The sequence below is a fragment of the Gadus morhua genome, chromosome 10 (assembly GCF_902167405.1).
Source record: "Gadus morhua chromosome 10, gadMor3.0, whole genome shotgun sequence".
Taxonomy (NCBI): domain Eukaryota; kingdom Metazoa; phylum Chordata; class Actinopteri; order Gadiformes; family Gadidae; genus Gadus; species Gadus morhua.
Window position 1 is genome coordinate 12,419,844 of NC_044057.1, and position 21,073 is coordinate 12,440,916.

Sequence of the window (21,073 nt, forward strand, 5' to 3'; positions counted from 1 at the left end):
ATAGCGGCCATTAGCCCTGGTTATAGCGACCATTAGCCGCTACCGCTAGGAGAGCAGAGAGGCCTCATAACCCATCAAGTGGAACCGTGACCGAGAGACAGCGATGTCAACAGAAAGAGGGGGGAGAGAGAGGGGGGATATATAGGGGAGAGAGAGAGAGAGAGAGAGAGAGAGAGAGAGAGAGAGAGAGAGAGAGAGAGAGAGAGAGAGAGAGAGAGAGAGAGAGAGAGAAGGGAGAGAGAGAGAGAGAGAGGAGAGGGAGAGAGAGAGAGAGGATATATAGAGGAGAGAGAGTTTCTACATGTGTTTCCTCTTGTGTGTCGGCTTAGACGAGGAGCAGGCTCAGCTCACCGAGATGAGATCAAATGATAGACCACTGTACACCTCGGACCCTCTTCATGGAGATGATAGAGTACTGTATACCTCAGACCGGCGGTCTCCATGGAGATGAGATGATAGACCACTGTACACTCAGACCGGGGGTCTCCATGGAGATGAGATGATAGACCACTGTACACTCAGGGGTCTCCATGCAGTCGGCCTTCAGTCTTGTCACGTGTCGGGGTCTCCAGCACGGTGGATCTTCATTGTGTGGATTTCATCTGCATAACAACAGAAAGCAGCTCGGCAGCGTCTATTCATGTGGCTCTAATGGGTCCTGATGTCTGCGTGCATAATATGGATATCAGTCATGTACATTCTATACAGGCTGCAGATCGCTCTTCATCTTCCTCTTTCAATCTCTGCTCTGTTCTTTCTCTTTTTTTCTATTGCTGTTTCTTTTCTTCAATCTCTCCTCTCCTCTCCTCCCCTCTCGCTCCTCACCTCCTTCTCCTCCTCTCATTGCCTTCTTCTCCTACCCGCTCATCTCCTCTCCCTCTCCTCTCCTCTCCCCTCCTCCTCTCCTTATTTAAGTATATAGGCCCTGTTTCTGTGATAGTGTGTGTTCTGTGACAGTGTGTGTTCTGTGATAGTGTGTGTTCTTCTGTGGTCTATCATTTTCTGTAATTCGAGGGTCTGGTTCTGTGATAGTGTGTGTTCTGTGATAGTGTGTGTTCTGTAATTCGAGGGTCTGGTTCTAAGATAGTGTGTGTTCTTTGCAGATCAATACCTCCTCAGTGAGCCTCCCCAGCTGATGAGGCAGAAACACAATTGATCCATTACTAAAACAACAGGCTGCAATCTAAAGTACAATGTGCTGTGCTGGGATCCATATCGCTGATGGGCTGAGGAAAACACCAGAAGGTCAGTGGAAACAGAGTGTTGTCCAAGTTTGGCTATTGGAGACTTCTTCAAGGCACTCAAACTCTGGTGTTGTTGGAACACGGTCCTTCTCCGCCGACACTTGGTTTGAAGAAACACTTAGGCTCACAGGCTGCTGGGGAATGAAATCAAAAGGATGGTTTACACACACACACACACACACACACACACACACACACACACACACACACACACACACACACACACACACACACACACACACACACACACACACACACACACACACACACTCATGGGTCCCCATCTCTTTCTATTTTGAGCCAAAAACACATCACATTTAGGTCCTCCAAGACAAGTGTCATTAAACATCACATTGAGATCCTCCAAGTGTCATTAAACATCACATTGAGGTCCTCAGTGTTGTCAATGTCAAACATTTTGTAAAGAGGAAATGTACGTCGGTTGTGCAATTTTGTTAAACTTGTGGACATTTGAATTACACACATATTTCATATTTAATGTGAGATTATTGACTTGAAATCTACAATTCAGAGAGATTCTAACTACGTCCAAACACAAACACACATAACACACACACACACACACACACACACACACACACACACACACACACACACACACACACACACACACACACACACACACACACACACACACACACACACACACACACAAACAAACACACAAAAAGCCTCTTCAGACCAGCCACAGACCAGCTTGGAATGGCTGGCAGGTTGTTCAGACGGATGTGTGTGTGTGTGTGTGTGTGTGTGTGTGTGTGTGCGTGCGTGCGTGCGTGCGTGCGTGCGTGCGTGCGTGCGTGCGTGCGTGCGTGCGTGCGTGCGTGCGTGCGTGCGTGCGTGCGTGCGTGCGTGTGTGTGTGTGTGTGTGTGGGGCGGGAAGCTGGGTCTTTTAGGGCGTGATTTATAATTGAGAGGTGTTTACATACACACACACAGAGAGCACTTCATGACCAGGGGGAGGGAGGGGGGGAGGGAGGGAGGGAGAGAGAGGGATGGGGGAGGAAGACCTCAAACCCTTTTAAATTTGAATTTTCCGGTGGTCAGGGAGGTAGGGGGTGAGGAGGAGGTGGGGGTGAGGTTCAGGTGGAGGGGTGTTGGATGGAGGTGAGGGGCTTGGGGGAGACGGGTTGATCCCATTGAACAAGGAGCAGGAGGGAGTCAGCGCGTGCTGACGTCGCACCCAGCAGCGCCCCCGGCGGCCAACACGCGCAAACACACGCAACCTCACGCCGACACGTTTCATGGTAAACAACTGGTATCTCTAATGAGGCTATGTCGAATTATCAGCCATGTTCCTCACACATGTCCGCAATATTTTAATAACCAAATACTGTGGTGTTGTAACTGTTTCTCTGATTATTTATTAAAATCCCTGTTCTATTGTGGTCTGACTTAGAACCCGCATCCGATCAAGTCCCCGCCGAAGTCTCTCCCAAAAAGTCCAAAACGTACCAAATGCATATGATATACAGACTTTATAACGACTACTCTTCCACTCTCGATTCATTCTGGCGTACCGCTAGACTTCGTCCTATAAACGTCATTCTCTGGCTCCCTCGTGTGGTGTGTTCGACTATTGCATTCACTATTTTGTAAAGAATATGAATCAATGAAATATATATTTCCACTTTTTGTATCTTATGGTCAGAATCTGTGGTACTGTGGAAGAGCAGAATGAATAACCGATTGTTGTCAGACATTTTTTCTTCTCTGTTAAAATCCTTTAAAATTACACATTTTTCCCATTTCTTTCGGAAGCAAAAAGAAACATGGAGGAAGCTGTATATTATTTTATGAACCAATTCTAATAAACATTTCACCAAATAAACAGAAATGTGTAAGTAAACATAGAACACAGAATGCGACATGTTGACAGCATGTTAACCGTAGTTGGTGAGTGAGGTAATCCGTAACACCAGATGACATCACAGGATGACATCGAGAGACAACATCACCCGATGACGTCACCCGATGGCATCACCCGATGGCATCACCCGATGACATCACCCGATGACATCAGGCTTATGGTCTCCTCCCGGTATTGGACCTCCATTATCCCCCCGCGGCCAGACCTGACGGAGGAGGAGTAGCTCTGGGGTCGCGACCCCACGTGTTCCAGGACCTCTTGCCGGACGACGGAGTCATGACCCCGGAACACCATCAGGACCAGGCACCCCCCGGGGCGGAGCAGCCCCCACCCCTCCAGGGCCCGCAGGTCAGGGAGGTAGTGCTGGGGGTCGTGGTCCATCAGGACCAGGTCCAGACCCCCCTCCTCCTCCCCCTGGTCGCCATGGAGAGGCCGCCTCAGCCCAGCGATGGCCTCGGCTGAGCTGCAGGTCAGTACCTCGAACTGGAGAGGAGATACAGAAGGCCTACTGTCAGAACACTTAACATATAATTACACAGTACATCTACTGTTATTACACTTAAAATGTTATAACACATAACATGTTATTACACAGTACATCTACTGTTGTTACACGTACAATGTTATAACACATCAAATGTTATCACACAGTACATCTACTGTTGTTACACTTACAATGTTATAACACATAACATGTTATTACACAGTACAACTACTGCTATTATAACACATGTAATAACACTTAACATGTTATTATCCTTAACATGTTATTGCACTTAACTTTTATCGTTATTAAACCTTGATGTTATAACACAGAACATCTACAGTTATCTATTGATGTCATCACAAGTTATAACCTTTTATATAACTGTAGATTATATTACAACTTTCTATTACATTCAAAAATATTTGAAAAGAATCGATTGGCTTCTTTAAACATCAGCCTGTACACACACACACACGCACACGTATCTGGGTTTGCTCCTCCCACCTGGTGGTGTTTGAACCCAGCCACCAGCACTAGCTCCTCCCCCAGCTCGGCGCTGAGGGGGTCCACCTCCACCGCCAGAAGCCGCCCACCAGGGGGCAGCAGCCTCAGGGTCCGCACCGCGCTGTAGCCGCAGCCCAGGCCTAGCTCCAGCACGCGCCGCGGGGCCGCGCGCACCACCACCTCGTCCAGCTCTACCCCTACAGGACGGAAGGGGAAACGCTTCAAGTCGGAAAAACATGTTATAATACCACATGTTATTACACCTAATACAATGTTATAACACTTATAACATGTTAGAACACAGTACATCTACTGTTATCTACTGTTATCACCACATGCTGTTACACGTTATAACATGTTATAACACAACCAGGCCAACCTCTGACCCTCCCCAGCTCCAGGGTGTGGTGTGTCTCGGCGTGGAGGTCAAAGGTCTCCAGGACGCTGTCTGCCCGGCCATGGGTGCATTGGGAGAACACGAAGGCGTGGGTCCTCCTGGGGCACGCCGGCCCCCGCGCCCACCGCAGCACCCGGTTCAGAGCCCCCCGCCCCGCGGCCAGGATCCCCCGCTGACGGGCCAGCAGGGCCAGCAGGCCCAGCAGGGGGACGGAGAGCGGGAGCAGCCACATCTGGAGAGAGAGTGGAGGTCCGTGAGGTAAATCAGAGTGGAACACGCCGCCCGGAACCTGATTGGCCGCCCCGGGTGCCGCCCAATTTAACCTGGCAGTTGATAGGACCTTGGACATGTCAATCAAAATGAACAGTTTTCACAAGATAACTCATGAAAAGACCGAATCAAGACCTGTGGGCCTTTGGAGGTAATGCACACATATAGAGGAAGTACACAAATACTTATACAACGTTGTGTTAATATAGACGTAATACACACATACTTATGCAACGTTGTGTTAACTTAATATAGATGTAATACACACATACTTATGCAACGTTGTGTTAATATAGATGTAATACACGCAACGTTGTGTTAATGTAGATGTAATACACACATACTTATGCAACGTTGTGTTAGATGAAATACACACATACTTATACAACATTGTGTTAATATAGAGGAAATACACAAATACTTATACAACGTTGTGTTAATATAGTTGTGATACACACATACAGCGTTGTGTTAATATAGAAGAAATACACACGCACACTTATACAACATAGTGTTAATATAGATGTAATACACACATACTTGTACAACGTTGTGCTAATATAGCAAACCGGTCTCACGAAAAAACGTGACACTGTCACGTTATTTAATCTATTGAAACGTGATCAGGGACACGTGTTTTCAAAATGTTCGTGTCTAAAAGCACAATTTTCAAACTCATGTATTCAATTGGAAGTATATTTGTCGTGTCACTAAGCGTCCGGGAGCGTTCTCCCTAATGTCCCTTAAGGAGCTCCGTACAGAACATTTATTGTTAAAAATTGTCTGTGATAACTAACAATATGACAGCTTTTTGCCACCCGTTTCTACTTAAAATTGTCTGTGATAACTAACAATATGACAGCTTTTGGCCACCCGTTTCTGCTTTCACCTTTGATTCACGTTTCAATAGATTAAATAACATGACAGTGTCACGTTTTATCGTGAGACCGGGTTGCAAATAGATGTAATGCACACATACTTAAAGGCCCACTATGCAAGATCGGGCATTTCTTCGCTGTTTTCTTGGTTTGGCACGCACTTTTCTCTACACAGCGCCCCCTACAGCTTCGTAGTAGATATTTTACAACATTGTCGTAACAACTCGTTGACGACCCTTCCCCATGCACTTCTACGCTAGCCATGTGCATTTGTTTTCAAAGAAGCCGGCGAATGCCTGGTGGAGCCATGTCCGAAGTAGGCCTACATGAAGTGCGGACAAGGTTATACATTTTTAAAACTGTATTTGTATTGCAATACACCTAAATCCATCCTTTTTTATAGTTGACGAGGAGAATTTATATCCTAGATTATAATTGTTTTATTTTAGGTTGAACAGAACAATCAGTGTATGAGTGTTGGCCAACATAATAATCTATCCCCGAATCTAATCGATTCGGGGATTCAGCCTGTATCTGGGGGACGAGACAGACGAACGGCAAAACACACCCATGGAAACAAAGGAAAGGAAACACACAGGGCTCACAACAAAACGGTCAAGAAAACACATTTTTACAGGGCTCACAACAAAATGGTTGAGCAAACACATTTGTACAGAGACTATCAACATCAAGAATACCACGAAGACAAAGTTCACCAAAGGGTACTTTCAATTTCAAAAGCAACACGGCCAAGTCGGCGTCTGATTTGCAGTCTTCTTTTCCTTTCAGTTCACGCTATTCCTGAAAAGCTTGCCCGGTCAGTCTCCCTTTTCTCTTATTCTGTTCCTCTGACATTGGGTTTCTCTGTCTCTTTTTAGTCGGCTTATCTATGATGAATGTAACAATCCCTTAGTTACTTGTATTTATATCGAGCCGGTTCCGTGTTTGGGGGTCTGTGCCGTAAAGCAATTCGTTACTTTGCGAGACCCGAGCATGGACATATTGGACCCGAGACTCCCGCGAGAGTGGGCGGTGGGTCACCGGCAGAAACCTATTCCCTTTCTCAGCCAAGATGCGCAAGGGGGAGTCGAAACAACGAACAATCGAACAAAAATGTATAATAGAACCATCGCAATGACTCTTAGCCTGTTATATTAAAGGGGTAGTTCGGAATTTTGGACATAGGGCCTGATTCCGAAGTGAGCATTGGTATTCTATATCACTGGAGACAGTTTAACACATTTCATTCAGTCCTTCTAGTTGCAGAGTTCGTTCGTGCTAGGCTAGCGCAAGTCAACGGGCAATGCTAGCCTGCTATTAAAAACAGTCTTACCCACTCCACAGTACACCCGAGGTAAATCAATTATAACGCCAGACTATAGATTTAAATGTCTGTGTTGATAGAATAATGTTAGAAATAAAACTAACCATGCATCGCATGAATCATCGAGGGACTACTTTCTCAGCAGAAGCGGAATTCTACTATGCGCTGGTTAGGTTTGTAACCGAATCACGACAGAAGAACGTAAACAGAGAAGCGTGGGACAGAAGCGCAATTGAACAACTAGGGAACATGATGGTTCAGTGTGCTTTTAGAAATTGTAGAAATAAACGGTACAGATGGGCACCACAAAGTTTCCACCAATTTCCAGTGCGAGATCCAGAAAGGACTCAACTGTGGCTTGTTGCTGCTGGCTTTGACATCAAAACACCGGCTCGTACATGTACGGTTCGTTGGATACAACAAATTCCTCATAATCGTCTTCAAAAGCAGATGCATCGCTAACTCCTCCAAACGTGGCCATATCTTGTTAATTTAATACGCATGTAGAATTCCTTCGTTCACTGTAGGCCTACTCTGCGTTTGTAGCAATGACAGCGGCAGGTAACCTAGGTATCAGTCCGCCGCTGCCGTAGCCTACGTACAGGAATATAAACACTGCTGCTGAGACCCCGCAATTCCCTCAAAATGCAATGCAAGGTTGGTTTTATTTCTAACATTATTCTATAAACAGACATTTAGATGTATAGTCTGTCGTTATAATTGATTTACCTCGGGTGTACTGTGGAGTGGGTAAGACTGTTTTTAATAGCAGGCTAGCATTGCCCGTTGACTTGCGCTAGCCTAGCACGAGCGAACTCTGCAACTAGAAGGACTGAATGAAATGTGTTGAAAACTGTCTCCAGTGATATAGAATACCAATGCTCACTTCGGAATCAGGCCCTATGTCCAAAATTCCGAACTACCCCTTTAAGGTAAATCAAGCCAAAAAAGTTGAATAGTTCCCCTTTCACTCGTGTCCAGGGGCGGATCTACTGGGGTGGCATGGGGTGGCAACTGCCACCCTAAAAAAAACCTTGCCACCCCAGCTGCCACCCCAGTTGGCAGCGCCAAATTATTATTATTTTTTTGCTTTTACAAGACATTCACGAAAGCGAGTTTCAAATGTCCGACTGCAAGTGAATGCAGCTGTCACGTTAAAATTGTACCGGGGCGAAAATTCTACGTCATCCATAGTAATCCATTCCAAACCTGCCTGGCAACAGACGATCGCATCGCCCGTCGCGTCGAATGACGTGGGAAGGTTCTTGAACATTCGCAAACTCGTTCATTGAGCGCGACAAGACAGATAACACTTATTTTACAAATTACATTTATTAGCATTCCTAACTTCATATTTGTATTGTATTGCATTGTATTTATCTATTTCCCTACACAGTAATAGCTAAATGTTATGGGGATAACGTGAATAATAATAATAAAAAACATTTACCAGTTAGTAAATGCCTGCTCACCTATCTACCCATCTATCTATCTCTTATCTATCTATCTATTACCTATAATCTATTCTCTAAATTAAATTAAGGAAATTAAATTAACACAAGCAAGCTAGACTATGATACACATTAAACACTCAGTTTACAAGCTAAATTCGATTAAACAATCAAATGCAATACAAATATAAAGTAAAAACAAGTGTTATCCCGCGATCCGTTATCTGTATTATATTATTTCGTCTTCGGCAACATGAGCGCGATTGAAACCTGCCTGGCAACGGACAACCCCTTACGTAATCTGTTGTCCGTTGCCTGGAAACGGACAACTGATTATGTACCCGGTACAATTTTCGCCCCTTGTACAATTTTAACGTGACCCAGCCAGGAAATATTGCCCCACAAGTTTGTGAGGCGTTTTGCTGAACAACATGGTAATCGCCGCATTCAGCTCCTGTAGGCATGCCAACGTCATGTTCTGCTAACCACTGAGCCTAATAAATGATGACAAAGCCTTATTTTTCATGCTGTTATAATAATGAACATTTTCAGATTCTTATGGCATCATTCAGCCATAAGATATTGATATTAAAAATATTAAAACTACATGTAGAACCTACTTTTGAACCGTGGCACTTTCTTTCTGTTGCTTTCCAGTTCCACTGATTGTACTGATGTATTTAACCGGTACTGTTTGTGACCAAACATGGGAAAATGCCACACAATATTTATATTAATGGTTGTATATCTAAATTTAATGTAAATTATTGGAATCGGTGAATAAAGTGATATTTGCACTCAAGTTGGACTGATGATTGACATCTGATAGGAATATCTCATGGACAAATACCAAAGAGTTATTGTTAACTAAAGTACATATTGCAGCTCTCTTTGCATATATTTTTAGCCCCATGCCCCCTGCTGGTGTAATAGTGCAGGTGTTTGTTGTAAGGCAGGTTGTTTTTGTAATTATTCATAAAAGGTTTCAGACAAAATGTAATAAATTATTACATTTTGTCTGAAACCTTTTATGTTTAAATGTAAGGCTTTACTCATCCCACAATAAATTAAGTATAATGTTATCGCTTTTGTTCCACAGACAGTCGCCTCTTGGGTCCCTTATCAGTCGATTGATCCATGATGAATGCAACAATTGCCGTGCAACTGGCTGTTTATATCTAGCCGGTGCCATAGGGGGTGTGTCTGTGCCGTAAAGCATTTTCGAAACTACAATCTGACTACATTTTCGAGGCGCGATTGGATATTTCCGCTGCGTCACATCCGGATTGTGTCGGTCCGAACAGAGCAAGTTGCATATGCGCTTTTTCCTTGGAGAGGCGACATGGGGCAATGACACACCCACCAAACGACTCAGAAATGGTTGCAGAACCATCAGAATAACTCTCAACCTGCATAATTAATGTAATTTTGGCTAGAAAAGTTGCATAGTGGGCCTTTAAACAAGCTTGCGTAGACAAAATACAAAAATACTTATACAACGTTGTGTGTATATAGCCTATGCAATGCACAATTATAGGCGTTGTGTTATTATAGAAGAACACACACACACACAGATACACTTATACAAGTTTTTGTTATATAGAACCAAAACACACAGGTAACATCGGTGTGTGTACTTCAGCACTAACCTCAGCAGACCTCGGCTCGGCAGGAGGGAATGTAACAGGTAGGCTACAAATTCGTTATAGCAGCAGAGTCCCGGTACAGACCCGCTACCGCAGTAGAGCCCCGGTACAGACCCGGTACCGCAGTAGAGTCCCAGTAAAGACCCGGTACCGCAGTAGAGCCCCGGTACAGACCCGGTACCGCAGTAGAGTCCCGGTACAGACCCGTTACAGCAATAGATCCCCGTTACAGACCCGGTTCGCCCGGGAGCCTACCGCAGCAGAGTACCGGTACAGACCCGGTTCAGACCCGGTACCGCAGCAGAATTCCAGCAAAGAACAGGTACCGCAGTATTGTCCCGGTAGAGACCCGGTCCCTCACATACTCAGCTGTCACACACAACAGGACCTGTCTCCGGAGGACTCACCTGTCACTCACAGAAGTCCCACTTCAGACGGAGCCACGCGGGAAACCAGGAAACAGAGCGTCACCTGCAGAGAGGTGGGCGGGGTCACCTGCGGACAGGTGGGCGGGGCCGTTTCTGAAGGATAATAAACCGTTGGTGTCGTAAACATATTGAGACCTTTTTCTCTTTAACGGTCCATCATAGGCCTATGTCTTCAGGTGAGCCAGGCGAAGGTTTTATTATATTTAAATTAACAAATGTACAAACATAACAGTAATCCATTATTAATTACCATGGTTAAACGGTCATTTTCCTCCTTGATCAATATTTCTAACATTTGACGGTTAAAACTTTAAGAAACGGCTTTGTTATCTAATCTTGGCCATCGAATGGTCTATACCTCGAAGTGATTGGCTACTACTGAGTTGTTGAATTTATATTACTGACTGCTGCGCCCTTCACTCAAGTAAAAACCCGCCCACTCGTCATGCTGCGTTTCTCTGTTTGTCCACAAGAGGTCAGCCAACCCACAGAACTCAACCCACCGCATGTAACTTTTCTCTTGTTGGATGTCTTCCACATGTAAAATTCTCCGTTGGTTGGATGACTATATGACGTCTCCTCACGACGTTCAACAGTTTATTTAACTGTTTGCCAGTTAACTGTTTGGCAGTTTCTGAAAAGTAATTTAAATAGGGCCTATGATTAAACAATTGAGTTGCATCTTACAGTAGCTGCATTGATAACAAGCTAAACTAAATACAGTCTGATGTGAAGCATAGGCTACGTTAAGTTCCTATCTTATTTCATATAGGGAAATCAATTTGGCCGAACTTATTATGACTTATATTTTAATTAGCCAGAAGTATCTGTCGCAGTGCACATGATCATATAGTGTGTGTGTGTGTGTGTGTGTGTGTGTGTGTGTGTGTGTGTGTGTGTGTGTGTGTGTGTGTGTGTGTGTGTGTGTGTGTGTGTGTGTGTGTGTGTGTGTGTGTGTGTGTGTGTGTGTGTGCTCCTATTGGCTGCAGACTGAACGCGGTTCGGTGTAATTTTGGCCATCGGAGCGCATCGTACTGCGGTCGAGTCCAAACACACATACGCGCACACACGCGCACACACCGGGGAACGGAGCGGAGATAACGAGGCAGCACACACACCGCCAGGCTGCGACACACACACACACACACACACACACACACACACACACACACACACACACACACACACACACACACACAAACACCCGGACACGGAGCGGGGGGACGGGGTTTAGTGAGAGTAGTCTCGTGTTGGTGGATTAACGCGGTGCCCGGTCTCTCTACCCGGACCAGGCCGACTGCAGCTACCCGCACTCCTTTTCCCGCAAATGGCAAGTCCTGTTTCTGAGGGAGGACCCCCGCAGCATCAGCACCCCCACCCTGGCCCGGACCCCGTCCCGGACCCCGCGGTCCAGGAGGCTCGGAGATGGATCAAGGTGAGTCCTGATTCCCGAGTCTCTCTCCGTTACAAGTTGTTGTTTTGCACACCGTCCGAAGCGAGCCGCCCGTCGGCGTGTCGCCCTGTCACCTGTTGACGAATGACTGGATCCAGACCCCTTCCCGGCGGGACCTGTCACTCGGGGGCACGCTCTGGACAGTCTGGACCAGTCTCCCGGGTTAGGGACCAGTCTCCCGGGTTAGGGACCGCTCTCCCGGATTAGGGACCAGTCTCCCAGGTTAGGGACGAGTCTCCCGGATTAGCGACCAGTCCCCCTGTCTCGCGGTCTCCCGTGCTCCCGGGTTAGGGACCAGTCTCCTGGGTTACCACTGGGGCAGAAACAATGCCGGCGGGCTGTCATGTGCGGCGGATTGTTTCCACATCGCGAGCCGCGCGGACAATCGCAGAACAAACGGGGTTTTGTTCTGTGGGGAATTTCACCCTCAACCCTCGCCGGCGGCTCACTCTGCGGCGCCGGGGGGCTCTGCTGGACTGGGAGGTTCTGAGCAGGGTCTCGTTCCCAGTGTCACCTGTCACCTGGGACCTTCCCAGACGTGTTTAGTGGGTTTACGAGGGGTTGAGTCAGGGCTGAAACCCTCCTCCCCCGGACCTCTTTAGCACGAGGTTCCTGCGGGGCACGCATGCTTAAAAAAGCTATTATGACCCAGAATCAGATCACAGAGGAGGCTCACAAAGTCGACCTCCTCCCCCTCTCCCTGCCCAGGGGAGAGATCTCATTACACACACACACACACACACACACACACACCTGAGCCCCCTCACCTGAGACACTTGCACGCACACCGTGGTTTGGAGTGTATTGATGGGTGAATCATTTCGTTATCAGCACAGATTAAATCCTCATTCGTTTATTGAAAACGTACTGAGCAGGCATGGGGATGGATTCTATTCTGAAGGTTAAAGTTCAAAGTGTCTTTAGGGGTTAAGGGGAGAGTTGCCGGGAAACACAAACATCCTGCTGCCTGTCGGCCATCTTCTCTGTGATTGGGGGGTAGGGGTGGGTAATGATGTCATTGACACCCCTGGGAGAGACAAACGATCACAAACGCACGCACGCACGCACACACACACAGGGTGGTGGAAGTCCTGCTCATTGAGTTGTGTTGTTGTCTAGTGGTATGATGTCACAAGACGGTTCAAGCCAAATGTCAGCCTCATGTCCCTGAGCAAGGCACTGTTGATCAGTTGTCTGCTACGTTCTCTAGTCTCTCTCTCTCTCTCTCTCTCTCTCTCTCTCTCTCTGTGTCTGTGTCTGTGTGTGTGTCTGTGTCTGTGTCTGTGTGTGTGTGTGTCTGTCTGTCTCTCTCAGCCCAGCAGTATTGTGTGTGTTGGTAGAGGGGATGTGATTCTCTCTCATGTCAGAGTGTATAACCTCCTCTGTGGTGGAAAAATGTGATAATCACTCTGGATTATAACAGGTGTTGTGTGATGCTGCAAGCCTCAGGTGTGTGTTGACAGTACACACCTGCAAACACCTGCAAACACCAACGTAGTTTTTTTTAGTACCTTCGCCATGCTGAGTCATGTTTTACTTTTTGTACTTTCACAACTCTCTGTCAAAGTTCACCAACTCCTCCTCATGAATCACAGTGAAGGACTGGTTACTAACGTAGCTACACATTGTGTGTTCTGGTTACTAACTTAACTACCAATCGTGTGTTCCTCATGTCGTGTTTCTGTCCCGGTCGCATAGTTTTTGTCTCCACGGTAACACAATCCGTCCGACGCAGAACCGGATTGGCCGGTTTTATTCACTTTGGTCAACACCGACCCCCCCCCCCCCCCCCCCCATCTCTTATGTCAGATGAATCTGCCGTTGTCATGTCGCCATGCTTATGGACGGTCGTGTCAACAGTTCAGGTGAAAGGCGCCTGTGATCCAAAGTCTGGTTCTCCTCCTCAGGCACGTCGTGCTGTGATGCTCTGTGAATCACGCTAACCGATCGCCAGTTCAGACCAGTTCACCTGGGGACAGGTGGGCTGTGGTGCTGATGCTCCATCTGTTACCAGGGCAACGGGCGTGGGGGAGGGCCCAATCCACGGCCCAATCCTCTCACTTAGCATTGAGAAGATTGGGTCGTGACTGACAAATCAATCGAGGACACGCGACACTCAAATTACATCAACCATCATACCTCGGCCTCGGACACAGAGGTCAGCCAGAGGTCAGTCTGGTCTCTAGTGGTCTGAGCAGAGGGCCCAGAATCCTCTCTGAGTCACTGCTGTGGAACATCACACCTTACGTCTAGAGCGCTGTTCGTCTCGCTCTCCTCTCCATCAGATGTGTTTCCTCACACCTCAAGGTGAAGACGGAACACTCAGAGGGCTGTGATGTTCCGTGATGTCTTCACGTGTGTGGAGGACCAACATGATGTGAGGAGGAGGAGGGGGAGGGGGAGGGGGAGGGGGGAATGAATCAATGAATGGATGATTGGATGGAGTATCACCCATTCATCTCTATATCCAGAGGAAGACCGCTTGACGAGAGGTGGAATAACAGAGTGGTGTCTCCTCCTCGTCTCCTCCTCATTTCATCCTCCTCGTCTCCATCCTGAGACTAATCAATCACTCCTTTTGTCGGATTACCCCAGGACAACACATTGATTATGGATTGAAACTGCCTGCTACAGGAGTCCGATGTGCTGACTAACGTCCGGAAAATTAAAATAAACATGATGTTTGTGTTGTTGGTTGCTATTAGTGATTACTGTGAACCGTGTATACCGTGTGGTATACTACATACGACAGGAGGAGGAGGTGTTCTAGCCTGACGGGCAGATATTATAAGGGCCGGTGTTCTAGAATGAGGAGGTGTCTGTTGAATCATCCTCCTGGTTTTTCCAGTGTTCTTACGTAACAGACGAGTGTCATTGTGTGGAGGGAACTCCCAGCAGCAGCAGATGCTGTCTGTGTGTGTCTGTGTGTCTATGTGTTTGTGCGTTGTGTTAACTGGTGTCACCCTGACAGAGAAAGGCCTGAGTGTCTGACAAATCAGTTAATCCACAGGCCGGGATCTCCCTGCTGACAGCTGGAGCCTCCTGATCTGCATGACGGTGCACTGCCAAGCCAGCAGCTAAAGGGCTAGCACCGCAAGGTTAGCTAAACAGCTAGCTCCGCCAAACCTCTAGCAGCATGAGGTTAGCTAAACAGCTAGACTGTACCCACTGGAACCCTACCTGTTCCTTAATGACCTGTCCTGTATAGTCTAACCCCTACGTGCTCCTTAACGACCTGTCGCTGGACTGTCTAACCCCAACCTGCCCCTTGATGACCTGCCTCTGGACTGTCTAACCCCTATCTGCTCCTTAATGACCTGTCTCTGTACTGTCTAACCCCTAGGAGCTCCTTACCGACCTGCCCCTGGACTGTCTAACCCCTACCTGCTCCTTAATGACCTGTTTCTGTACTGTCCAACCCCTACCTGCTCCTTAATGACCTGTCTCTGTACTGTCTAACCCCTGCCTGCTCCTTAATGACCTGTCTCTGGACTGTCTAACCCCTCCCCCTAGTGTACCAGATATGAGCTGAGGAAGACGGACCCACTTACCTCTTGCATACATATGAGTAGGCGTGGAAATCATGTTGCAATAAAGTCCCGTTGCCATGGTTATACCATAGAATATCTCGACATAGGAACTGCAACGAATTCTGCCAGTTTCTGGTTTAGGTGTTGAGGAGGAGTTGGTGGAGGAGGAGGAGGAGGAGGAGGAGGAGGAGGAGAAGGAGGAGGTGAATGAAAAAGAGGACTTTGTAGTAGTGGACGTGGAGGAGCAGTTACTGGTGGTGGAGGAGGAGGAGGAGTTGAGGTGGAGGAGGAGGCCACTAATCATAAGACACAGCAGATGGTTTGACAACATGCCAGCTCATCGCGTGCAGGATTAACATGCCGTGTGTGTGTGTGTGTGTGTGTGTGTGTGTGTGTGTGTGTGTGTGTGTGTGTGTGTGTGTGTGTGTGTGTGTGTGTGTGTGTGTGTGTGTGTGTGTGTGTGTGTGAAAATGAGGTTTGACCTGTCGATCACATGTCTGAGGAGCTCATACTGGTGAGACTGGTAGCGGTGTCTGTTGTCTAACTGGGTCGTCACCAGTGCGTGCCCATCTCAGGAGACCTGCCCTGATTCTGGGGACAGACAGGCAGGCAGAGTGACAGACCTGCTGTTCAGTGAGAGACAGTCCTGCTGTTCAGACAGGGAGAGAGAGAGAGAGAGAGGGGTTCAGAGAGTCAGTGTGTCAGGGATACAGACATGCTGTTCAGAGAGACAGGCTGACGGAGAGACAGACATGCTGAAGAGAGAGTGCGAGACGGGGTCAGAGAGACAGGCTGATGGATAGAGAGACGTGCTGTTCAGACAGGGGACCTCCCTGGGGCCCTAGGTTACAGAGTGATTTGACAGTGAAATGATGTCCCTTCAACTCTAGGCTTTTAAAGGAGAACTCTGCATAACTTCGGCCAAGCAGAACAAGTGTCTTATTGTGGCGCTAAGTCGACGCATAGTGCTCTTAAGAACAACATGGCACCCGGGCATAGTTCTGTCTCATCAGCGGAGGAATGGAGAAGGCTTCTTTAGCAGGGATCTCAGAGAGAGAGAGAGAAAGAGAGGGAGGGAGGGAGAGAAATAGCGAGCTCTAAAGGAATGCCTCCCCAATGCCTCGTTCATGTTGTGATGGAAGTGTTACTTTCCTGATGACAGTGAGAGAAGTTCTCTGGAAAGTTACCTCGGCTGTAAAGACTGACGCCGTCTACCCACTGCACCGTCCGTCAACGGGTGGCGGAAGGCGTGGCTGACGGATGGGGGAGGAGTCTTTGCAGAGGCATCCGTCAGCCAAGCCCGAGCATACGCGATCTGATTGGATGCTTGAAAAGTTGAACATTTTTCAACTTTCTCGACAGAACGGATGGATCCACAATGCATTGCAGCTCCGCCCCATTCAAACTCGGGATTACTACCCCCCCCTCAAATCTCTGACCTCATACACACCCACTGTCACTCACTCACACACACACAAAAAACACACACACACACACACACACACACACACACACACACACACACACACACACACACACACACACACACACACACACACACACTCTCACTCTCACTCTCGCACACATCCACACATGCACATTTTCTGCTCTCCGCCCGTTGCCCCCGGCAACACTGTGGCTGTCAATAGCGATGGAAAGTGACACATTAGTATTTCAGCTGACTGCGTGTGTGTTGCATGACACAGCATTAAGAATGGACCGGTACTTTGATTAAGAAAAGTATTGCTGTGGTGCTGTTACTGTGCTCTGCTACTGTACTAGGCTATTGTGCTATGCTATTCTGATGTGCTACTCTGCTGGGCAACTGTGCTATACAGATAGGGGTTGCTACTTTCTCTCTCTCTCTCTCTCTCTCTCTCTCTCTCTCTCTCTCTCTCTCTCTCTCTCTCTCTCTCTCTCTCTCTCTCTCTCTCTCTCTCTCTCTCTCTCTCTCTCTCTCTCTCTCTCTCTCTCTCTCTCTCTCTCTCTCTCTCTCTCTCTCTCTCTCGCGCGCTCTCGCTCTCGCTCTCAATGTGTTGTCTATTGTTGTAGTGTTGTTTATTTGCCTTTTGTTTGAGTGTCTGTGTGTATTCCTTTTTGTAAAACGGCATTGAGTACCAAGAATAGCACTGTAAAATATCTATTATTACTATATTATTATGCTATGCTAGTGTCCTATGCTACTGGGCTGTAATGCTGTGCTGTGCTACGTTCCTATGCCTTGCTCCTGCACTGCGGCCATTGAAACAAAGCCACAACTCCCCTCTTCAGGAAGTCTGGGTTACAAGGCGTATATAAAGACAGACGCAGTTGTCTGATGGTGGTCCGGACCGCCACGGGCTGTCAGAGCCCAGCCTGAAGCTCCGGCCCCCAGGAGGGCATAGCTGCAGCCCGGGCCGGCCCCCGCCCCCCTGGGGAGAGGCACAAAGGCCGGGCCCCAGGCCCCAGGAGGGGGGTGGGGGGGAGTCCCATCGCTGGTAACCAGGAGTGACAGGAGTGCAGGTTCCCAGAGCCAAGAAGAACCCGGGCATCCCTACTGACTGACCCCTGGGCGAGACCTGGGCCAGGGCCCTCCACTGATGGGGTCCAGGAGCCTGAGACCTCTACACCAGATGTCCAGGGACCAGGAGCCTGAGACCTCTACTCTAGAGGTCCAGGGTCCAGGAGCCTGAGACCTCGACCCCAGAGGTCAAGGATCCTGGACCTCTACCCCAGAGGTTTGGGGTCCAGGATCCTGAGACCTCCACCACGTCCTGGGGAACGGAGAGCATGGAGGATGTCGTTTACGATTGGCTGTGGATTTCGGAACATATGAATCCCGAAATTCCCATCTGGGAATAATAAAGTTCAATCTTATCTTAGTTGTAATGATAACTCTATGTGTTCATTTTTATTTATTTTTTATCCCACAAATGTTTGTCTTATCTTGGCTTGTCCTCGATCATTTTATCTTCTCTTATCTTGGCTCGTCGTAGATCAATTATCTTATCTTAACTTATGTTACCTTGTCCACGTCATTTGATCTTACCTCAGCTAGTCGTGCTGTGAAGTGTTTTTTCCAGCCTCAGTGTCTGACTGAACCCTGACAGCTGTCTTCATCTTCATCCAGTTTATGGAGGTCTTGATGCAATCCATATTCCTGGTTCTGAAGTCAACCTTTCCAATACGATGAAGTCATCCGAGGACCATCTGTCTGTGAGCAGCCCAGGGCCAGTCCGGCCTCGTAAACCAGTTTACAGTTTAGTTTTGCTGGGTGGGTCCATTGATTTATAAGGTCGTTTTTCAGTACTTCCAGTCCCTGACCGAGAGCAGGTCTGTAGTTCTTTAACACGTCCATGGCTCTATCTGATGGTCCTGAAGCTGGGGCCCGGGCGTCTGTACCAACGCGGGCCCCTAGGAGAGGTCCCCATAGCCAGGAGGAGTGGGGTCAGGGCCGGGACCCATCGGGTCTGCGGTCTGACTTCGACCCACTTCACGGAAAGGAGGGGATGTCTGGACTGCTAACCCTTCCAGGTGGAACGCAGCCCTCTGAATCTTCCTGGGTTCAATCCTCAAAGTCCAGCCTACCTGTAGGCATTGTTGAGCCAGATGTCCTCCTAACCTCTACCTTAGAAGGACATCTTGTATGTTGTACGTACTGTCACTTAAAAATAGTGCATTGTTTAGCATCTTATCCTAGCTATCTGTGTTGTATACGGGGAATGGGTTAACCTAATGATTGTAAGTGCCTGACACTTGGTTCTATGAACATCCTTACTGTACCGACGGCGATTATTTTGTTGTTTCTCTTTCCTCTGACAAATGGACTTATTGCAAGTCGCTTTGGATAAAAGAGCCCTGTGAATGCTCTAATGGTTAATGGACCATCTCCTAAATAACTATCTGAGGTCCGCTCAATGACTGAACCCTAGTTGTAGTACACCCCACGCAGGGCGTGCTGAGCCTAGCAGGGATACCTATTGATCCATCAGGGTTGGATTCGCCGTAGCTTCACTCCTCCCTGGAACCCGCCTCGCTGTAATCAATACCTTAATTGGTTGGAATGCTGTGCCCAGCCACTCAGACCTGTCAATCGCTAAAGAGCTTTCAGACGGAAATAGCTGACGCAGTAAAAAGTCGAAGAAGTTTCCAGAAGGTCTCTGGATGCTGTGGTCAAGACCGCGCCCGGCATAGAGCTAGATTACCCTCATACGATGCCTCCGCAAATCACTCACAGACTCTTATAAAGCTACGGGTGTCAGACTGACCTTGGGTTCCTGTTTGAACGGCTCTAAGTGGTTCAATGCCCTCTCTCTGATGTCACTCCAGGGAGCAAACCTTTCACAGGATTTTCTTTTCCCTCCTCTGGAGAAGGGGCCCCAGTCCTAAGAAAGGGCCCATTGCTTTGAGGTTTAGAGCAGGGACTAGTCTGAGGGGTAGGCTGGCTGCCTGGTTCAGGGTGGAGGGTTTGAGGGCTGGCTTCGAAACCCTTGATTTAATATTTGTATTATATTTTAATATGTTTTTGTCAAATTTCTACATACCAGAAACCCGAGATGAAGAATAACACTTTGCCCTTTGGTCTCTGGTGGTCTTTGGATTTCGTTTGGTATATTATATCTTCACACCACCCTCACACCACCAAACTCCTCACATGTGAACACTTATCTTACCTTTAACAGGACTACACTTTGTGATCTTTAGGAGAATCCCCTGGAATGTTTCTAGAAGGTCTCCGTCGTCTCCGGTCGAGTCTGTCCGCAGCAGCTCCTGATGTGGTGACAGCTACCTCAGAGAGCTGATGAGGAGAGAGGAGAGAGGAGGCTGAATGGAGATCACTAGCTGCTCCCTGAGCTCGGATGAGCTCACAACCTGCCCTAACATCCACACTAGCACCCGTAACCTCTTCATTACGTAGCATTACTCCTTTTGCTACTTATTAAAGAACACCCTCAACCTCTTTAGCAGCATGAGGAGCCCTCACATCCAGGCTAACACCCTTAACCTCTTTATCACGTAGCATTACTCCTTTTGCTACTTAATAAAGAACACCCTCAACCTCTTTAGCAGCATGAGGAGCCCTCACATCCAGGCTTACACCCTTAACCTCTTTATTACGTAGCATTACTCCTTTTGCTAATTAATAAAGAACACCCTCAACCTCTTTAGCAGCATGAGGAGCCCTCACATCCAGGCTAACACCCTTAACCTCTTTATTACGTAGCATTACTCCTTTTGCTATCTAATAAAGAACACCCTCAACCTCTTTAGCAGCATGAGGAGCCCTCACATCCAGGCTTACACCCTTAACCTCTTTATTACGTAGCATTACTCCTTTTGCTATTTAATAAAGAACACCCTAAACCTCTTTAGCAGCATGAGGAGCCCTCACATCCAGGCTATCACCCTTAACCTCTTTTACGTAGCATACTCAACCGTTATAAAACACGGTTTTAAAGTTTTCCAAAATATTCCAAATATTTGTATTGGCGCAGAGAACTTGAAAAGCTAATCTCTGTCAGATCTGGGTTCCCCACTGAGCCTGAACTTTGTGGCCCAGGCGTCGTGTACAATGTGCCTTTTGTGTTTGA

At 47.6% G+C, this 21,073-nt stretch overlaps 2 protein-coding genes across 7 annotated transcripts in view; one reads left to right on the top strand and one right to left on the bottom strand.

Annotated features, from left to right (window-relative positions):
- Positions 1-3,043: 3,043 nt before the first annotated feature.
- LOC115551876 (transmembrane O-methyltransferase homolog) lies at positions 3,044-10,600 on the bottom strand. 2 transcript variants are annotated; one of them, XM_030367457.1, is made up of 4 exons: positions 10,096-10,600; positions 4,506-4,755; positions 4,127-4,323; positions 3,044-3,618 (listed from the first exon to the last, which is right to left on the bottom strand). In XM_030367457.1, exons 2-4 carry the CDS (start codon positions 4,753-4,755, stop codon positions 3,259-3,261), a joined length of 807 nt encoding a protein of 268 aa, XP_030223317.1. In that variant the 5' UTR covers positions 10,096-10,600; the 3' UTR covers positions 3,044-3,258. The 2 variants fall into 2 exon arrangements, with proteins under 2 accessions (XP_030223317.1, XP_030223318.1); XM_030367458.1 differs by having other exon boundaries at positions 10,500-10,598.
- Positions 10,601-11,552: 952 nt separating this feature from the next.
- Positions 11,553-21,073, top strand: part of LOC115552492 (LIM and calponin homology domains-containing protein 1) — a 50,238-nt gene continuing 40,717 nt past the window's right edge. For 3 of the 5 annotated variants that reach the window (XM_030368640.1, XM_030368644.1, XM_030368641.1), the window contains exon 1: positions 11,553-11,955. In XM_030368640.1, the coding sequence (XP_030224500.1) occupies positions 11,848-11,955 (108 nt within the window). In that variant the 5' untranslated portion in view covers positions 11,553-11,847. The remainder of the gene's footprint in view (positions 11,956-21,073) is intronic. The other 2 variants (XM_030368642.1, XM_030368645.1) reach the window with 1 other exon arrangement.